Genomic DNA, 21,757 nt, shown 5'->3' on the forward strand with positions numbered 1-21,757 from the left:
AGTGAGATGGCTCAGTGGGTAAAGGTGCTTGCCACCGAGTCTGATGGCCAGATTTCTATCCCCAGAGCCATCCCAGGAGAAGGAAAGAACCAGCACCTCAAAGTTGCCTTCTACCTCCACACACATAGACACGTTTGTGCATGTGAGCACATGCACACCACACATACACAAACACACACCACACACATGCCACATTACACACACCACACATAACATACCAGACTATACACACCACACACACCACACATGCCACGTTATATACATCACACACATACACACACTACACATACCACACGTGCTACATTATATACATCACACACATACACACACACCACACATGCCACATTATATACATCACACACATACACACACACCACACATGCCACATTATATACATCACACACATACACACACACCACACATGCCACATTATATACATCACACACATACACACACACCACACATGCCACATTATATACATCACACACATACACACACTACACATACCACACTATACACACCACACACACACCACATACCACGTTACACACACCACACACATACTACACATACACATACCAGACAATACACACCACACACACACCACATGCCACATTACACACACCACACACATACTACACATACACACCACACACATACTACACATGCACACCACACACATACTACACATACACACCACACACATACTACACATACACACCACACACATTAGTGTAATTTTTTTAATTGTAAAGCAGATCTTATCTGGGACTGGTACAAATCATATCATTTTATTCCTCCAGAGCAAGCAAATATTCCCTTTCTCCTCTATAGAACAGCCAGCTATTCTATAGCTATCGCCAGGTCTCGCAGGGATAAACAAACACCTTTCAAGGAACAACTAACTGTCTCGCTACATGCACTAGGCCACCAAGGAACCGCAGAAGTCAAGTTTGTTGCTCCCTCCCCCAGTGCCACAGCAGCAGGACCCCAGCCAGCATTCCTTTGCCTTCTCCATGGCTGCTGAAGCAGATGTTCATTTACTCAGTGCCCAGAGCACTTTTCTTCCAAGATTAAAAAGCACTTGAATAAGTGACAACCAGGATATTTCCTAGGATCTTTTAAACACAGCCCAACACCAGAAAAGTGGCTTTGCTGTCCCGTCCAGGAAGCTTGAAAGCATTCCCCATCTTACCCGTATCTCCCAAATTCTCAGACTTAGAAAAGGCACCCGCAACACTTGAAGTTCTTAAGATCATCATAGACGGTCCAAGCCCAACCTAAATATACGCCAGTGTATCTTTAAGAGGAAGACATGGCGGCCACCAAGTTTTTAGAGTGAGTCCGCTTTCCCCAGATACCATGTATGCTGAGCTCCTGCACTCCACACTTGCCCACTGTCCCACCTGGACCTTTGATAATGGTTCAGTCTTCCGTCTGGAATGCCCTCCTCTCTTCCCATCCACCCAGTGTCACTGTGCCTTCAAGGCCAGGCAAGGGCTGTCTGAACATGCCACAGATGGTGCCCTGTCCTAGCTAATGTCATATCCTCACTCTGTGAGCTCTGCTCTGTGTTATCACATCCCCTAGACAAACTGCCTGCAACCTGCATTTCTCTCTGAGACGGCCCTTGGCCACTGCCCTGTCTTCCTAGCAGGGCTAGGATTTGTTTCAGGACAGGAATAGATAGATAGATAGATAGATAGATAGATAGATAGATAGATAGATAGATAGATAGATAGATAGATAGATAGATAGATAGATAGATAGATAGACCGATAGACCGACCAAACTATAGTTTACATATCTGCATAGTTTCTGAGTACTTAGAAAGCCAGACTTCCTCCAGAATATTCTCACTATTCTGACTAGTTCCCGTGCTTACTTAGAAACTGCTGGAATTTAAAGACGTAGTATTTAAATGTCCTCAGTAAGGACAACAGAGATGCCATTGTCATTTGATTCTTACAAACTCCATCAGTTGACGAAGCAGGTGGTGGGAATAGCCTGGTGGAAATCACACGAGGAGAGATCTTCTCGTGGGTTCCAGAGACTCTGGTAGCTGTATCCTAGAAGGAGTCTCGGCTTCCAAAGCTCGTAGCTTGCAGACCATTCAGTTCGTTCAGATGTGGAAGTTCTTTTATGTTCCCCACAGGAGCAGCCCCCTGCTTCCCGACCTGTTTGTTAAGGAATTCCACAAAGGCTGAGGGGGCTCACACCCAGGGGTTTTCTGTATAGGCTGAGGGGGCTCACACCCAGGGGTTTTCTGTATAGGCTGAGGGGGCTCACACCCAGGGGTTTTCTGTATAGGCTGAGGGGGCTCACACCCAGGGGTTTTCTGTATAGGCTGAGGGGGCTCACACCCAGGGGTTTCCCGGTGACGACTGTACCGTCTCCAGTGCTGTCAGTCTCGTCGCCATCATTGCCTCTCCAGTGTCAGGAAGGAATCTGTGTTTAGTTATGTCGCCCTCACTAGTCTTTGGTCAGCCTCGGCAGGGCTTAGGTTTACCGTTAGAAAATCCCCTTGGGTTGTATTTTCATGGACGCTAGGGTGGCAAGCTAGGGATTTGGGTTTCTCAAATATGCAACCAGGGACTCCCCCACAACACACACACACACACACTGTAGGGCCAGTCAAGTTAGCATGAGGTTGTTCACAGGAATCAGGCTCATGTCTCTGAGCCAAGCCCGGGTGCAGAGCATGGAAGCAAGGAGAGAAGAGGAAAGCAAGCCAAGCAGACTGAAGGACACCCATGGGCTCTTGCAGACTTGTCTCGGGTGATCAGTCAGGCCTGGGAAGGAATGGTTGTCTCAGCTATATGTTTGCAGAGAAGACAGAGGGGCTGGAGGGCCTGCCACGTTCCCCATATTTATTTGAGGGGATGGTAGGATGACGTCACCTGTCAGAGTCCACAGCCAAGCCCTGCGGTGAGGCTGCTACAGCTGTCCCTGCAGAAGTCTGAGGCAGGGGTGCAGCTTCCGGAGATGCTGTGACGGACGTTAACCTGCCATGTTCTCATTTCTTCCTAGCTAGCCAATAGTGAGGTGGCCACCTTGAGTCATTCCTTTTGACGAATCCTTCCATTTAAAACACTGCACTTTGCTTAAAGGTAGAAAAGTGACGAAATCAGATGTGTGCTGTGGATGCTTAAAGCCAGTGAATGCAGCAGCAGCGGGTGGGGGGGGGCATGAAGAGAGCCCCTGTAAGACATGGGAAATGCTCAGCTAGAGCTAAGGAAAGCACAGGCACCTAGATTTGCCATGGAAACCCATTGCTCTGTCTTTCCTGCCCAGCTACATGGTTTGTGATTGTAAAAACCATATCCACCTTTGTGTCTGTGACGTGCTTTGAGACAGCACATAGTAGGTGCTCATCCGTGTTGGGTGTGACAGACATGTGCCTCAGCTAGCACCGAAAATCACTTGCCCAAGCAATGAAGGTTAGAAAGGGTATTCTGGGAAGAAACTGGGAGAAACATGAAGCGGACACTGTCCCAGGTGCCACTGAGCACCGAGTCAGAAGGGAGCTGGGAGACTGTGGAGAAAGGAGAAAGGGCTGGGGAGGAGCAGCCTGAACCATGCCCACAGAATGTGCAGGGTGGGTCTAAGGAGTTGACAGGTTCCCTGAGGCTGTAACAAGAAACTTGGGAGCTTGTTTGTACACGTGGCTGTCCTTTTCTGAAGAAAGGGGTGTGTCATCTCACCGTCTTCTCCGTTAGGAACATTTGTAAGCATGACCGACGGCTAAAGAAGAGCAGGTTAGGTGTCATGGTGCTGTGTAGAGAGTGGGACCCTGAAAACCTGGGCTTAGACTTGGAGATTCTAATCCTCAGTGGCAGTGGACAGGGCCGAGGCGGGTTGAATTAGGGTGTGGGTCAGAGGGCAGGGCACACTGACAAAGGGTATGGCAGCGGGGGAGAGAGAAGGGTAGGAAAAGGAAATTCACGTCACTTCAGGGCTCCAGCAGGGGTTGACAGAAGTGGAGAGCAAGCAGGTGAGAGGGAGAAATGCAAGCTCAGCCTGGACCACTGTGCTTAAGATGTCAGTGGGAAGGAAAACAGGGGCCAGTCCAGGCTCAAGATAGAGACTTGTGTGTCCGTATGGAGACGAGAGTTTGAGTCAGGAAGTAAAATGAGACCTTTCTGGAGAGGGCTAGAAAGAAAGCCACAGACCAAGGATAGGTCCAGGAGCCACACAGCAAGATAACCAGACTTCATGAGAACCTGAGGCCACCAAATGAAGACGTAGGACTGGCTGAGCTAATAGTTAAGTAAATTAAGGAGTTTTCTAATGGTGCGGAAGGATGGCTCCACAGGGCGTTCCGGCTTTTCCATGCCAGCCGAAGCCTGTGAAGAAGCTGGGAAGGAATGGTCAGAGGTGGAAGAAGGGGTGGGGTGGGGTGGGGCTGCCCAGCACAGGTGCAGAGGGCTAGAGTTTCAGCGAGGTGATGGGACAGGTTTGGCAGCTGAGCCAGAAATACCGCGAGAAGACGCAAGCTCCAGCCTTGCCCATGCAGAACGTCTCTGCAGCAATAAAATGACTTAAATTTCATCTTTCAAAATAAAACTTGCCCATGCTCTGCTGGCTCTGTCTGGGCAGGAAGCAGGGCTCTGTGCGGCCAGCTAGAAAGGCTCTGCATTCCTCAGAGCCCTGGAATGTGACTGTCAGAGCGTGGCCTTGGCCTGAGGGAGAGAGAGCGGGGTGCAGCCCTCCGTGCCCCTCTGCCCTGAGGCCCTGGGCTGACTCTGTGTCCCCACTAAAGCAGGGACAAGCTGACAGCTGATAGTCCCTGACTGAGCATGCTCCTCTCACTAGCAACAGCCCCATTTAGAACAAGCAGATTGCTGTGACGTCACAGGTGGGTGGCCAGAGCTGCCCTTGGTTGCAGGGTCTCTTTCCCTTCAGGGCTATCAGTGTGTTTCAGACACAACCAGCTTAGTAGCAAAGAAAGGGGGACTACGGGAAGGAAGAGAAGAGGGGAACATTGGAGCCCCATGTCATCGGCCTGTCCCAGGCGTCCTGTGGATATCGTCCAATCATGGGGCACCAGAAGACACTCAGTTTTTAAATGCTATGTGTTCAGACAGCCCAGCCCTCTGAAAACACAAGTGGCTTCAATAATTCGGAGCATCGACACTGTCCAACATAGCAGAGAACCTGCAGCAAACCACCACCCATGAACTCGGGCTCTTGTCCCATCTCTCCTGCGGCACGTGCTTCTCAAAGCGGATGCTAGGGTGAATGAGACTGGGGCCACAGTCGGGACAATAAAGGGTGCCTTCTTCCTGCCTCAACTGTGAGAAAATTGACATAGGAGGAGCTCAATACTGTCTTTAGGGCTGTGGGGTAAAGCCTGGCTGAACATGGCCAAAAATGGACTGGAACTGTGTTGAACAGGTTTATCAACCCACACTGGACAGGGCGCTGGCCAAAAAGTCACTTAGTGGAGGTTGAGTTACCCAAAAATGTTTAGTTAGAATTTGGGGCCCCTTGCTTTCTAAAGTCATAGGACAACTTTTCTTCTCTTACTCTAGAGAGCCCCTCCTCAGATTGTGGAAGCCCGGGCCTTAGAAAGCCTGCTGGAATAGGGCAGCCAGGACAATCCACCCGGGAGCAGCACAGACCCAAGAGACAAGGCAGGGCAGGTCCAGGCGTGCCCTGAGCTCTTGCTTTATTTGCTGAGTGAAGAGGGAGGAAGCGACAGACCTGGATCACACACGCTCTGCCCCAACACGGGGGGGGGGGGGGGGGGGGAATGTCGGGAGTGGGGAAGGAAGGGTCTTAACCGTCACTGTCTCCTGGCCCTGCAGGAAGAGGCTTCCTCAGCTGCGCCCCAGACATGGGCATTAGGCAGATTCCCAGCACAGCCTGGCTTGAAGACTCGGGTTTCACATTTCTTTACATCCAACAAACCCGGGCTTCTGTTAATTCCTCCTCCCTTCACTATGGCAACCCCCAAAACAAAACAGAAAAGGGCAGTGGTGCTAAGTTTTGTGTCATCCAGAGGCCTCTGTCTCCTACAGAAAACAAGCCCAGACATGATCCCACACCCCTTCCCCATGCCATGCTGTGGATAAGAAATCCGAAATCCCTAGACTCCACCCACCAAGACAAGGTTTCACTTTGTGTGTTTGCAAATCTTTATCTTTGAATGCAATGCCCTCCTTGTCTTAAAGAGAGCACTGCCCTCATTTTGCGAGCCTAGGGAAGCCAGATGAAGCTGACATTCAGAGAATGCCACCCCAACCTCTGTGCTCCTATGAGAAGGGAGCAGGGTTGAGCACCCCTCACCTTCGGATTTCATGCCGCCAGTCTACATGTTCCGTTCTGTAGCGGCTCTGGGGGATTGTAGGGTGGGGACAGACTTGAAGTTGCTCACTGAAAAAGCCCAGCACTCCCCAGCTGGATGGTATACCCCCACGGGCTGTGGCCTTGACCAGCTGCTTCGCTTCCACCTGGTGTCCTAGGCACGCTGTGCCGGAAACAGGCAAACAGCTCTGTGTCTTCCCACGGGGTCAGCATTGAATAACAACAATTCACACGGTTTGGCTGTTTCAATGACAGCAATTTGTTCTATTATCCGACGACGCTGGTGGCCTGGGTGAGATAAATACAGGTTTTTGTATGCCAATTTTAATGACTAACATTAACTCTTATCACACAGCACACAATCCATATATTGACATGCATATATGTGGTTTACACAATAATGACAGAGTTCAGGAGGTGCCAGGAGAGGGAGGGTTCATTAGAGAACTGGGTCAGTGCCAGCTGGGACTAGGCTGCTGCTGGCATCAGGGCATGAAAGCCACAAGGTTGCAGCTGTGAGGAAAGAGTGAATGAGAAGCGTCCAGAGCTGGAAATGGTGGGTTGAGGTCCAGGACAGATGGGTGAGCAGGTGGATGGGCAGGCAGTCGCATAGACAGTATCAACAGTAGGGTACCCAGACAACCTGAAGCTCCAGGGAGGTCTTTGCTTCATGGTCCATGATGCACTCAACAGGTGTTAGATGACAGGTTGGTGCAGAGCCGAACCATACCAGTATTATGTGTTCATTACTTTATGGGGTCCAGATAGGAAAGAGATACACCCTTTCCTTGGTCTGATGTACGTAATAACTTCGTGAGCCTGGTTTACATGATATGATTTTAATGCATTAATACATCTGTGTGCCCACACGGTCGCAATTCAGACACAGTGAACTTCTAGTGTGGTTCCATCCCTGCCCAGGAAGATGTCGTGCATCACTCTGTGCCAGACGGTGCCTGACTGATGGTGCAGTTTCTGGTACACACAGAGGGTGCATTTCTTCTCCTCCCTCAAATGGAGTCAGCAGATACATGTAAAATGGAGTCTTCTGGGGCGTTCTTTAACAAGTACAGTTATATGCAATATGTAATAACGTACAGTAGGGCGTAGCCTGACTTAACACAGCCAGTCAAGACAGGGCCTTGGAGACACAGTTACTGGGCAGTTACTGGCCCAAATGGCCCCGCTAGAACCCAGGCTGTGTCCACATAGGCCTGGTGGACAGGCAGGGCAGAGGCCCAGCACACACCGATCCAGAATGAGGTTGTGTGCAGTGGTAGCCCTTGAGTCTTCCAGGGCAGGTGTCATATAAAGCAGAATGGGCCAAGAGTGAGCTGGGAACACTGAGGTCAGAATTCAAGGAGGCAGGGCAGTCTGCCCTAGAGCAAGGTACAGAGCACAAGACAGAGTACCTTCTATAGTGGCTGGACATAATCTGGTGTATATTCTAGAACATTCCAGATAACTCTTGGCCACAGACAGAGCCTGTACCTTGGCATGTGGGGAAGAATGGAGATGTAAAGATCTTCCTCTAGGAACTTGATGAAGATAAAGAAGGAATGACTAGCTTAGAGCAACTGGGCTAGTTCCAAGCCTCAAGAAGTGAGCCCTATAAATGCAAGTTTCTTGTCCTGAGTGCCTATTCCAAAATATCCAGCAACCACTTCCCAAATTACCACACAGAGGCTTACAAGTTATAAATGCTTGACCAATAGCTCAGGTTTATTACTGACTAGCTCTTACATTTTAAGTTAACCCATATTCCTTTTTTACACTCTGCCACATGGCGGTATCTTTATTAGCATGGCACATTCATTTCCTGCTCCTTCTGTGTCTGCTGCCAACTCCTAACTCCACCCTTTTCCTTTCCATAAACCTTAGTTTGGTTGCCCCACCTATATTTCCTGCCTGGCTACTGGCTGATTGGCATTTTAGTAAACAAATTCAAGTGGCAAATCTTTATAGTGTACAAGAGGATTATTCCACAGCATTTCCCCCTTTTTGTCTAATTAAGATTATTCCACAGCAGAGCCCCATACCAAGAATCTAGGAAGCACAAGGTGCTGGCCAGCCATAGTCAGTAAAATGAGCACTAAACACTTTCATTAAAAGGCAAGCACCTTGGGAGTGACCTTGTCCAAAGTCACACACTGGGAGTCATAGCCTGCCCTTTGGTCTCTGATTTCTACACTTTGCTCATGCTCTGTGACTCTATAGTATAAACAATGTTGGTTTCCAAGAAAACAAACTTGACTACAAGGTCACAGAACCCCCGCCCCCCCCCCAAGGTAAAGCTACCCAGAGTTCCCCTTGGGTGAGGATAGATACCACAGTCCTGCATTTGCCCCAAGTGGCCTCTTACAGCCAGTCCAGTTCTCTTGCACCTGACTCCACACATGCTGAGTTCCCACTCCATGGAGCCCCACTCACACCTTCATGAACAAACTCTGTGCTTGCCTCTGAGCAGGAGTGCCCATCTCTCCTCGCCCCTGCAGGGTGGCTACCCACCCATGAGTCAACTCCTGTGTGAAGTGCTGGTTCCCAGGCACTGTTCCCCAGATCAGGGTAGCTTGCTAATGCCAAGAGCCAGCTTCTTACACCTGGGAACCAGGTTGCCTATACTTGAATTCTAGTTTCTCTAGTGCTCATGAGACTGAAGCACGAAGAGCAAGTTTAGGTCTGTCTGAGTTACAGAGAGACTGTGAGACTCCAACTCTGTGTAAAAACAAAACAAAACAAACAAGCATCCAGGCCTTTCTGTAAGCCTTCAAAGGTTCTCTGGATCTCCTTGCATTGGTATATTTAACTATGGGGGGATATAAAAAATAAAGTTTAGAGTTCATCAGATTATTGATAAGAATGAAATGTACTAGCCTAGCACACAGAAAGAATAAAGATATTTCCTGCAAATAAGTGCCTAATAAATATTAGTTATGTTTGTAATTATTCTTATCACCATTATCGTCATCATCTTGTCAGAATGTGCAAAGAGAAAGAGTGTTTTTAGTTCAGCACCAGGTATGCAGGCATTGAGTAGCCATGTCCCCCTGCACTGTGGTTTAGATTGCTCCACAGACCATGGCGGGTATGCAGGTACTGAGTAGCCGTGTTTTCCTGCACTGTGGTTTGGATCGCTCCACAGACCATGGTGGGTATGCAGGCATTGAGTAGCCATGTCCTCCTGCACTGTAGTTTAGATCGCTCCACAGACTGAGCACATTGGGGCTGTCTAGTTACTTTGATCTGCGCCCCTTAGCTCTGCCCACTAAGCACAGAGCAGAGACACAATACACACTCGCTGTGTATGTTCCTGATGAGCTGTTAGCTCCAGGTCTGTTTCTAGAAAACAGAGGGCATTCTTTCTTATTTGGTAGTGACATTTATGAACATAGCACCAATGACTTCAAGAAACACTTGGAACCTAGGCAACAGCTTTCTCCAAGGCACAAGAAAATGTTTAAACACCCCACCCTGGGCCTTGGCATGCGGAGAGGGCGCCTTGCTAAACCCCCTCTTCCTCCTCCACTACAGTTAGGTAGAATACGACTCCTTAGGGGCTGTTGCAGAACCAGATGCCAGTGTCCACTCTGGATGTCTTAGCAGCTTCTTCACCGCCACGGGGCAGTCTTCTGCCCATGCTGCCCACGGAAACTGCCCCCGTCTTCCATGGGAGTGTAGAAGTGAGCTGTGCAGCATCTCAGCCCCCTGCTTGAGTTTATCTGAGGCAGAAACAATCAGGGAGGGGGTGACGTGTACAATGTGAATAGCTGAAGTCTGCAGTCTTTGTGGAGGCTGAAGTTTTATAAGCCTCTTGGTGACCAAACCACTTATTATTCCAAGTGCAGACAGGTTTACGATCTGAAATGCTCACTGTGTTGGTTGCTATGGGGAAACAGAGGAAAGTTCCAGCTCGGAGTTTGGAGTGATCACTTGTATGGGAAGGCCTGGCCCTCTCCTCTCCACTCCCATCCTGTGCCCCTGCTGTCGTCGGTTGCTACAGAGGCAGTGGCTTTCTCACTTCTCTCTGTCACCTAGAATACAGAGACAGACCACAAGACTTGCCCTTAACTAACAAGTGACTTCTCGTCAACACCGCTAACGATATGCTTCGTTCCAGACTTCTGTGCATGGGTCCAATGGGCCTTCCTGCCGTGGCTTTGTCTGCTGTTGGACCCTTTCTTTTCCCCCACCCCACATTCTGGCTGCCCAGCCCTGCACCTGAGCCTGAGGCCTGGCTCCCTTGAGGGCAATCCCACATTCCCAAACCTTGGCTTCTTGGCTGGAGCCAAGAGTGTTTCGTTCCCTGGCTTTTTGGTCAAAGACATTCCAGAGAGTTCCAGGGAATGAGAGTTGCCTTTAAACCTCTTCCAGAGTCCTACCGAGCTCTCAGAGTGGGAGTGACTCATATCCTGGCTCTGCCATTAGCTTGTGGGGTCCTATACAGGCCACCCAGCCGCCCTCCTGGGTAGCTGTGGGAGGGGGACAGCCTCCAGAGCCTGGGAGCGCCGTAAATGGCCTCCCTAAAGACCGTGGTGGTGATTCGGCCGGGTGGCAAGCCTCCATCCTCCTGAGCCCTTCTTCAGATCCCACAGATCACTGACGGAATAATCTTCCCTGTGTTCATGTTCCTGTCCCAGAGACCTCCACACAAATATTCTAAAAAAGCCTCTTGGGATATTTCTCTTTATGAACAATTTTTAAAGGAAAGAGAAAATACAGATTTCAGAAAGAACTAAATTGCCCTACCAGTGAAGATACTTTAACATTTTAGTACATACCAATAAGCTGTCAGTGAAAATGCCCAGTGTGGAGCAGACACCTATAATCTTGGCGTTCGGGAGATAGAGACGAAAGGATCAGGAGTTCAAGGTCAGCCTGAGCCACAGGAGACCCTGCCTCAAAACAAACAAAAAGCTACTGGTGAAATTGTTAATAAATGGTGGAGACAATCTTCTTGTCCCTTGCTCTTGACTCGCGTGCACAGAGATCTCTTTAGGCCAGGAATTGTCTCCCTTGCTTAAATGTTATTTGATAGCATGTTCCCGCATAGCAGCTGATAGCTTGATAACTGCACATTAAGAATTTGCACAGCCACCCTTTTTACTTGTATTATTATAACTTAAGAAAATATGCCCGATGGTTTTCTTAGGACAAAGGTGGGGCTACCAGTTTCACTGAGGCAGCTTTTGATGTGCACAGTGGTGCCCCATGCCCCCAGAAAGCTGTGGTCTATGTAGCTGGCAGGGAAGGACCTAGACTCATAATCCTGGGTGCTTCCTGAATCAGCAGTCTCAGAACGTGACAGCTGATGACAAGTGGAACTTACATTCGCTATTCCTAAGGCCCTGCAACCGTGCACTTCTGCAGGATGATCTGACCTCGGCTGCCTGGCGCCCCCACCACACATAGCCACATGAGCTGACTGCCAGTCTCTCAGCCACATTACTCTTCCCTGCCAGCTGGCAGAAGTGGCCCTGTCCCCTTTCAGATGTGGCCTCTCGTCAGTGGTTCTAGACTTTCCACCCACACCCGAGGAGGCTGTTGTACACACTCCTGGGTAGGGTGTGGGGCTGAATCCTAAGCAGGGGTGTTCTGAATCAGCCCAGGCAGGGGCAGAACCCCAGGCCTTGGAGACTGAAATCTGACTGTACCCAGAGACAAGGCGCAGTCTTAAGTCACCTCTGCACCTGCAAGATGGATCATTCAGAACAATACCCAAATAAAGATCAGAGGCTCCCTGAAACAACAAATTTATTTCTCTTGAAAATCAGCCAAAGAGAGGATTTATGGAGCCTTGACCTGAATGATGGGAATAGTCTCACTCAGGTGTGTGTTGCACTGTGAACTTACCTAGACCTCAAATTTACCATCGTTATGTGGGGAAGGGGTTGAAGGGGAGACCCCAAGTGCCCCACCTGTCACTGACCACCCTCTCTTCGCCCACAGTCAGACGGCTCCATCCTGGCAATTGCCCTGCTGATCCTCTTCCTGCTGCTGGCCCTGGCGCTGCTCTGGTGGTTCTGGCCTCTCTGCTGCACAGTGGTAAGTGGGCCAACTTCAGGCCATAACAGGCAAGGGTCACCTGAAGACCCCAGGTCCATCAGCGGGGGTCAGGGAGACCAGAAACTGCAACAGGAGGAGATAAATCTTGCTTGCTTTTTTTTTTTTTTTGACAAAACCAGGCTTGGTCACTTGGACTTAGGAGGAGCGTGAGTCTTCAGGATGGGCGGGGGCAAGACCACCAATGGCAAAGCCGTTGGGTACAGACATGTAGAAGGCAAAGATTAAAGCATATGTGTTTGGTATTGGAAAAGCATGCAGCCGGTGCTGGGTGTGTTCACTATCCAAAAGCACGTTGCTGGAGTTGGGATCTATTGATACTTCGTACCATGCTGGGTTTATATCGGTGGGAAATGTTTCCCAAAATAAACTTTTCATGACAGGAAGCAGTGTCATCCAAGGCAGGATTGTTTTGCAATTTTCAAAATAATTTTAAGCGAATTTATCTGGTTTAAGTCCCCATTGCCTGGGAAGGCAGCCAGCGTTGTCTTCATGTGGTCTCCTTTGTAAGGCTGAGGGTTCCTGGGTGAGGAAAGATCCTGGAGACAGACAGACAACCGCATTCTCTTTGTGATGCTGTTGACTGCCCCGCCCCTTATTGCTGACCCTTGACCTGCACCCCAGTATTTCAAGTGCCCTCCAAACTCTGTGTTGACCACTCACTTCGGGGATCCTGGCTGGGGCAGGATGAAGTCATGTGTTTCTGGAATGGGAGTGTGGTGTGCAAGAAAGAGGGCCTCCCCACAGAGACCCATTCAGAGGTTTCTGGAAAGTTCCTCCACCCTGAGAGACTGCATCCCACAGTCCTCTAACTAACAGGCAGTGTCTTTGTCAGACATGGTCCCTGAACCTTCCTCGGTCATTCTTCCTGCCCTTCCTCCAAGTGTGGGAAATGTCACTTGGACCCCATAACTGTATCCATGGTAAGGAAACAGCTGGAACCGTGGAGGGCTTACAGAGTGTGGGCACAGGCGGCCTCTCTCCAGGATCAGATTCACAGTGTCCAATAACCTGAAAGGTCTCCACCCTAGACAGATTAGTCTTAACCTTTTACTCTCTACTTACCCAAGGCAGGGACGCAAAGTGGGACTAGCATCAGGCCCTTAAATTCTCTTTCTGAAAACACAGACAATGCATACATGTCCTCCATCCTGGCTGGCAAGTGCCGGTGAATTTACTGCCCCAGCTCTCACATGTGTCCCTTGCTGAGTAGGCACCGTGTTCCCCGTGTCTGCTCACGCTTCCAATATCTCTGCTCACTTTCGCCTGTATCCTGTGTCTTTTTCTCCAGGTTCTCTCCAACCCTCCTCTCCTCATCTTATCCCCAGACAGTGTCACTAAATTCAATGACTGACTACTTCATGTGGTCACCTATCCCTGGTGTGGCTATAAACAACCAGGCCATGCTCCATTACAGGGAACCCCTGGGCATCACGTTTGCAGGCCCCTCTCTCAGAACATCTGTTCTCTGGTTTCCAAAGGACCTTGTGAGCAGTTTTCTAGTAGTTTTGTAAAGGTCACATTTGATTCATTTTCTTGAATCTCAGGGACTCTTTAACACATTAGCTTGTTGGACATCTCTGGTGACCAACTAGAACTCGATATGCCTTAAACTGAAACTAGAATAAAGTCTTCGGATACCGCCCTCCATCCCTGTCATAGACTGAATTGTAGACATCCACTCCCAGCATCACCAAGGAGCTTGCCTGTAGTTTGTGTGATTTAAACCCAGTGCAAGCAGACAGCGGCTCATCCAGCATTGTGGGCTGGGACAGGTGTATGTGTTCCCTGATCGCTCTCCAGCCTACACCACCCATCTGGATCTTCTAACTCCACTACTTAAGAAATGAGTTTTCACTCTACATCCCTGCCCTCCCCTCTCCATCCCTCCTCCCCTCTGCATCCCTGTCCTCCCTCCTGCATCTCTGCTCTCCCCCTCTGCATCCCTCCTCTCCTCTGCATACCTGTCCTTCCCTCTGAATCTCTGCTCTCCCCCTCTGCATCCCTGCCCTCCCCTCTGCATCCCTCCTCTCCTCCACATCCCTGTCCTCCCCTCTGTATCCCTGCCCTCCCCTCTGCATCCCTCCTCTCCTCCACATCCCTGTCCTCCCCTCTGTATCCCTGCCCTCCCCCTCTGCATCCCTGCCTTCCCCTCTGCATCTCCACCTTCTCCTGCCAGCTTCCCTCCTCCACCTGAGCTCACCTCATGGCTTATCTTGAAATCCGTCCACCCACCCTTCTCCTGTGCCTACAGGTACAGGGGAAAGAGGCCAGCTGTCACTGGATTCACACTGCCAAAGCCCCGACTCCCCCTGTCACTTGAAAGGATGAGGAAGTTCTTTAACCTCAGATCCCCATTAAATAACCAGGAACTGGGAACTGTGCTGTTTCCCATTGGTCTCCTTACAGTCTGCTTCCTCTGAGTCCCTCTGGAGATTCCCTGGTTTGGGGCTCTCAGATCAAGGTGCATTATCGAAACTACCTAAGGATTAAGTGATGAGGGACAGCTCTCCCAAACTGCATTCACTGGGCAGTAATGGCCCTCCAGATCAAAACGGCACACCTCAAATCAGAAGGAGTTTAGGCAATAGTTTGAAAGATGCCATTGAACTAGGCTGAAGACCGTCTTCACGGCAGGCTCCCTCGGGGCTTTATTAGAATGGTGTGTGTGGTGAATCTCCAAATAAACTGACCCTGGATCTTCTTTGGCCCTTTTTGTCCACAATCCCCAATGCCTTCGCATGCTCACACCAAGGACACTGGTATTCCACCAGAAATGTTGAAGACATACAATCCCAGAGGAGGCTGAAACAACTCAAAATGCAGAATCCGGGACTGTGACGGGGCCTCTGCCCTCCCTCCCTGGAGTCGGCCTCAGGATCTCCTAGCTCAAAAATACCACAGCATCATCAACACACTGACCTCTGTGGCCTAGCTCAGACTCCACTGACCCTGCTGGCAACTGGAAACAGCTGGCCCATAGCCCAGGCAGAGGTCAGAGGTTCTCCTCCTCCAAGGCAGGGCTTCTGAGCTCATGGGTTTATGTTACTGTGCCACTTCCCAGAGTTCCACAGTGACCTGGGCATCACTCTGTGGCCACTGTGTCCAGACAGTGCTAAATCACCAAGTCAGTCCCTTGGGCCTTATCTCCTCTTAGCATTCTGACTGTGACTGTCACTTTAGATATCGATAAATGTGGCCTCTTAAACAACCCCAGCCTCAGGCAAGTAAGAGGCACAAAACCGGTTTGGGTTGGAGTTCCAAATGGAGAAAGAAACTCAGAAGGTCTTATCTCTAAAAAGATCTCTTATCTTTGAAGAGGTGTTGTACTTCCTTCCAAACGCCTTGCCCAAGCCTTTGCTCAGCCTGTGGGATGTGAAAGCTGAGGTTGTGCTGAGCCCGCAGCAATCACTTCACAGTCAGACCTGAGGTTTGTGTTAAACTCAGCCAGTCGATTTGTGGGAAGGATGGTTGATCTGTCTGTCTTGGTCTTTCATATGGAGGTCCCACCTGCCTATGGCTTCCTGATTTTGATGCAAATGCTTATCTTAAGGCTTAGGGATGAGAACAAAAGGCTAGAGTGTAAAAGGCAAGCACCCCTCCCTCTCTAGTATTAGAGGCCTACATTTCTAGTGCCAATTCAAAGGAATCCGACGCCCTCTTCTGGTCTCCTCAGGTACTGCACACATGTCATGTGCATACAAACAGGTCTGCACACATACATATAAATCTTAAAAATTAAATACAATCTTATGGAAACTACACTAAACTCAATAAAAATTTCATTCTTTTCAGTATCTTTAAGGCTCTAGCTTTTATTATACTTTTAAGTGTGTGTGTAAGTTAGTGAACAACTTGCAAAAGTCAGTTTTCTTACTACTATGTATGTCCTGGAGATGAAATTCAGGTCATCAGGCTTGTCCACAAGTACCTTTATCCACTGAGCCATCTTGTTGGCCCTAGGCACCACAAATTATGATTTTAAAAAAATACTACAGAAAATACATACTTTTGATCTGGTATAAAAAGAGTGAGCACACACAGTGTGGCTGTGAGCATTAAGGTGACGTAGTAATGGCCCTTAGGTCAGAGACTAGCCAGGAGGAAGGACGTGATGGCTGGGGCTCACTGTCTTGGTATTCTCCCAGCACTGTCTGAGATGGAAAACCTGCTTGATTACTCTCTCCATTCAAAAAAATCATGGTGGCGAATCATGGTGGCGAATGCCTGAACTCACGAGGCAAAGGCAGGTGGATCTCAGTGAGTTCTAGGACAGCCAGAGCTGTTACACAGAGAAAACCTGGCTCAGAAAAGTACACATATGTATATACATATATATTTACATATATATGCGCTTCTCACGAGGCCCAAGAGCCACCCCGCTCCACTATTGTTCCTTCATATGCCCGTGGCCCATGTATAGCAAAAGAGAGATCAAGAGCCCCACTGTCTTCTCTCTAGAACCCACTGTCCTCTCCCATGAAGCCACGTTGGGCTTCTTTGCCCCTGGCTCTCCCAGCATTCCATTCCTTTCACCTCTGTCTAAGCATCTTTGCCACACAGTGAAGGTTTCTTCTTCATTCAGTCCTTGGTTCATATAACCAGGGCACATCCCTGCCTCACCTTGTGGTTATAGCCAGGACACACCCCTACCCCATAGTGGTGCTGTAACCAGAACACACCCCTACTCCACGGTGTTGCTGTAGCCAGGACACACCCTATCTCACGGTGTTGCTGTAGCCAGGACACACCCCTACCCCACGGTGTTGCTGTAGCCAGGACACACCCCTACCCCACGGTGTTGCTGTAGCCAGGACACACCCCTATCCCATGGTGTTGTTGTAGCCAGGAAACACCCCTATCCCATGGTGTTGTTGTAGCCAAGACACACCCTGTCTCACAGCGTTGTATACAATTCTCCATAGAGAAAAGAGCACACGCTCAGGACCACTGTCCCTGCTTGATTGCACACTTGTAAATGGAAGCAAGAAAGCAGATGAGGTGTGCATTCGTATGTAAATTTTGTGTTTCCCGCCCAACTCACTACCAGTCAGCTTACCTTTCCCCTCAGGGACACTAAAAAGATTTGTCACATATTTTTCTACATCTGATGGTGAACATTCCACGAGTCTATCACCACTACCACACACACAAAGCTAAAATACTTGTTAATTTCTCTTGGCCTCTGAAAGTCATCTCTTTCAAGCTAGTACAATTTCTCAGTTTTACGATAAAAAAAGAACTATTGTGCCTATAGCACGTAAACAAACACACATGGGCTGGAACTGTGCCTGTCACGTGTAAACAAACACACACTGAATGGAGCGTGCCTTTCACACGTGAACAAATACATGGGATGGAGCTGTGCCTGTTGAATGAAAGCAAACACACATGGGATGGAGCTGTGCCTGTCACATGTAAACAAACACACACTGAATGGAGCGTGCCTTTCACACATGAACAAACACACACGGGATGGAGCTGTGTCTATCACACGTGAACAAACACATGGGATGGAGCTGTGTTGTGACAACAGATTGTGTCTGCAGTGTCCAGTTTGTCAGATCACTATAGCACTGTCCGGGAAGTCAGTTTGAGACCCGGAGCTGAGAAGCGAAACATCCACCCTCAGGGCAGTGAATGGACTCGGAAGCTGGGGAATAGAAACAGAATGGGTCTCAGTGGCATCTGGAAAAAGGCCAGTCAGTCCTCTGTCCACCCTAGATGCTGTGAGATTTCCCACCACACATTAGTGTCCCAGGCCGCTCTGGTGTAAGGAGAGACTTTGAATATCTTAAGTACCACCTCACCCCCAAAATATTACACCAGAGGATTGAGAAGCCAGAGCAAGTCTTGCAGCATTAAGTGCCAAGTGTTTACTTGAGAGCAAGGATGTTGAAAGAGGAAATGCTTCCTGCACCTTCTCCGTTAGAGGAGCACACGCTCATACTTTCCAGAAATCGTGATTGAGCAACATGCTCCGAGCTTCAGGTCAGAGACAAAAGCTGCCCATGTGTGCTTGTATCTCCTGGAAGATCAGAGTTCACTGTGGCAAAAAGACTTGCGAATGCAGCCCCGAGTTCACTGCCGATGGTGTGGGCCGAGCGATAAGATCTGTGCTTGAGTCCCTGGAAGACACATCCTAGGGTTCTCTGAGAGGAAGCCTGGATTGAGGGTTTGCCCAGATCAGATTGGCCGGAGGGTATGTCTTGAGTGTTCATTGATGTGGGAGGACCCAGCCCACTGTGATGTCACCGTTCCTTGGGCAGGTGATCCTGGATTGTATAAGGATGCTCATTAAACATCGGGGAGCACAGCCAGCAAGCAAAACTCCTCCATGGTTTCTGCTCCAAGTTCCCGCTTGAGTTCCTGCCCTGACTTCCCTCGGGGATGGACTGGGACCTGAGAGCATAAGGCAAATCAGCCCTTCCCTCTAAGTGCCTTTTAGTCAGTCTTGTATTGCAGCAACAGAAAGGAGACAAAGCAGTGTTTAGAGAGGGGACGGCACTGGGTAACACATGCTGGCCTCAAACCCGAGATCCCCTTCGCTTCTCTTCCAGACACTAGAATTACAAATCCCTGCCACGCAGGACTCAGAGCTGGGTTTCTGATCAGTCACAGAATTCCACAGCACAGCTGTGGGAACATCTGGCCTAACACAAAACACACCTCTGCCCAGAGCGGATTGATACACAGACTGGCTAGAAATCAGTTCATTCCTGGTCCTCAGAATGTGGTCCGCAGACCCTCGGGGTCAGTATTATTTAGGAACCTGCTAGAAATGCAAGTGTCAGGCCCCAGTCTGCTGAGGAAGCATTGCACCTGGAGTTCTCTTAGCAAAAAGTCCCCTACACGATTCTGATACTGGAAAGGTTGGCAGCTGCTGAGCTTATTAAAATTAGAGGGCGGGTTCATAATTTTAACAGACTCACTAGCCTCAGCTGTTGCCTTGGGCCTGTGGAGACGGCAGAGAGGCCGTGCATTGATGGAGTATTCCTCAGCAGTGAGCGACCAGAGGAGGCGGGCAGAGCACTAGGCGGACCACTCATGCCCAAACAAAGCGGGATGTAAACACAGACTCTAGAGAAAGGGGCAGAAAATTAGTTCTGTTAGTACCACGTCTTGTACCATGAGATCAACTTCTGGCTCCCAGGAGCTTGAGCGATTTCGCCGACAGCCAACTCCTGTCCTGGAGAGAAGAGACAGGCAAGGGGGATATAAAGCCGTGAGTCTGGGGAGATGGGTGAGCGGTTATGAGCACCGGTTGTTCTTGCTGAGGATAGGGGTTCAGTTCCTAGAACCCACCAAAGGCCCACAACCTTCGGGAAGCCCAGCTCCAGAGAACCAGGTATCGTCTTCTGGCCTCCAAGGATACCAGGCACTTCCGTGATGCACTTTCCATACACACAGGCAAAACTTTCGTCCATATAAAATATAAAAATAAAACAAATCTTGAAAAACATATGGGAAGCTGTAGGAGTGTATGATAGCCAGTCCTGTGACCTCTGCCCTTCATGTGCGTGGAGGCCTGATTTCTTCCTCTTTAAATGTCCTGTGGGTGGGGACACTCGGGTCAGGAAGTGTGGCCAGAGCACACGTGTGAGTTCCAAAGCACAGGACACAGCAGCAGGGTCAGCGAGACCAAGCCGAGCTGTGGGAGCTGAGACCGCACACGAGCACTTCAGAGGACAAGCACACACCAAGTCAGGCCACCAGTGCATCCCACACATTACAGGTATGGAGAGCGCTCTCCAGAGCCCCTGAAGCTGAAGCTGGCTGGAAGCCACAATGGCTAAACTGTAGCTTTAAGCTAGCCCAAGCTTGTCATGACAAGTGTCTCATCAAACCTGCCTCACTGTTTCTCCAGAAACCACCTGGGGTGCTCACAGGAACCTGAACTTGGCTTGAGTGTAAGTCACTGGTAGGGTGCTTCCCTGCATGTGCTATGGCCTGGGTTGATTCCCAGCAGTACAGAATTGGTTTCCATGGACTCTCCTCCCTGCTTCTTCCCCATCTCCAACCTTTCCCTTGCCCTCCTTCCTCAGTAACCTCCTTTCCGCTTTTATATCACATGATCCCTCTTGCCCCACTTCCTCAACACCTCTGTCTCCTCTAACGGACCCCTTTTCAGTTTCATAGCCAATACCCACACTCACCCTCCCTTACATATTTATGTTAATACATCTATAAAAATATGGAAATCTCAAGCCACCTGAGACAGAACATGTCCTGCTTATCTTTCTGAGTCTGGATCATCTCATACAACATAATTCCTTTAAGAGCCCATCTACTTTTTTCCAGTTTTATTACTTCAGTTTTCCCTGAAGTTGAATAAAGTTTCATCGTGTAGTAAGGGTTGTGTTTCCATGAAGCTCTGAATAGCAGTTTCTCAGAGAACAGAGACTCCCACTGTGGAGAATAAAAAAGATGGGCATTTCCCGTGCTCAGGGCAATGCCCACGGTGGCCCATGTGCCGCTCTCGCCATAGCTATAATGCTCTCTAGCCATCGTGTCCCAGGACAAAGCAATTGGAGGACCTCTTCCCTGCCTCCGCCAGCCCCTGGCAGACAAGGCCAGGCTAGAGTACCCCTTTCTGTTTCTCTGAACACGGTGGATTGATAGACAAGGCCAGGTTAGAGTACCCCTTTCTGCTTCTCTGAACACGGTGGATTGATAGACAAGGCCAGGTTAGAGTACCCCTTTCTGCTTCTCTGAACACGGTGGATTGATAGACAAGGCCAGGTTAGAGTACCCCTTTCTGCTTCTCTGAACACGGTGGATTGATAGACAAGGCCAGGTTAGAGTACCCCTTTCTGCTTCTCTGAACACGGTGGATTGATAGACAAGGCCAGGTTAGAGTGCCCCTTTCTGCTTCTCTGAACACGGTGGATTGATAGACAAGGCCAGGTTAGAGTGCCCCTTTCTGTTTCTCTGAACACGGTGGATTGATAGACAAGGCCAGGTTAGAGTACCCCTTTCTGCTTCTCTGAACACGGTGGATTGATAGACAAGGCCAGGTTAGAGTACCCCTTTCTGCTTCTCTGAACACGGTGGATTGATAGACAAGGCCAGGTTAGAGTGCCCCTTTCTGTTTCTCTGAACACGGTGGATTGATAGACAAGGCCAGGCTAGAGTACCCCTTTCTGCTTCTCTGAACACGGTGGATTGATAGACAAGGCCAAGTTAGAGTACCCCTTTCTGCTTCTCTGAACACGGTGGATTGATAGACAAGGCCAGGTTAGAGTACCCGTTTCTGCTTTTCTGAACACGGTGGATTGATAGACAAGGCCAGGTTAGAGTACCCCTTTCTGCTTCTCTGAACACGGTGGATTGATAGACAAGGCCAGGTTAGAGTACCCCTTTCTGCTTCTCTGAACACGGTGGATTG

At 49.4% G+C, this 21,757-nt stretch overlaps 1 protein-coding gene across 1 annotated transcript in view; it reads left to right on the forward strand.

Moving 5' to 3' along the window:
• The window catches only part of Antxr1 (ANTXR cell adhesion molecule 1), a 191,244-nt gene that overhangs the window by 105,953 nt on the left and 63,534 nt on the right, over positions 1-21,757 (forward strand). The window contains exon 13 of the mRNA XM_075983580.1: positions 12,256-12,351. Coding sequence (XP_075839695.1) covers positions 12,256-12,351 — 96 coding nt within the window. The remainder of the gene's footprint in view (positions 1-12,255; positions 12,352-21,757) is intronic.

This window comes from Microtus pennsylvanicus, chromosome 8, assembly GCF_037038515.1.
Source record: "Microtus pennsylvanicus isolate mMicPen1 chromosome 8, mMicPen1.hap1, whole genome shotgun sequence".
In the NCBI taxonomy this organism is placed as follows: Eukaryota; Metazoa; Chordata; class Mammalia; order Rodentia; family Cricetidae; genus Microtus; species Microtus pennsylvanicus.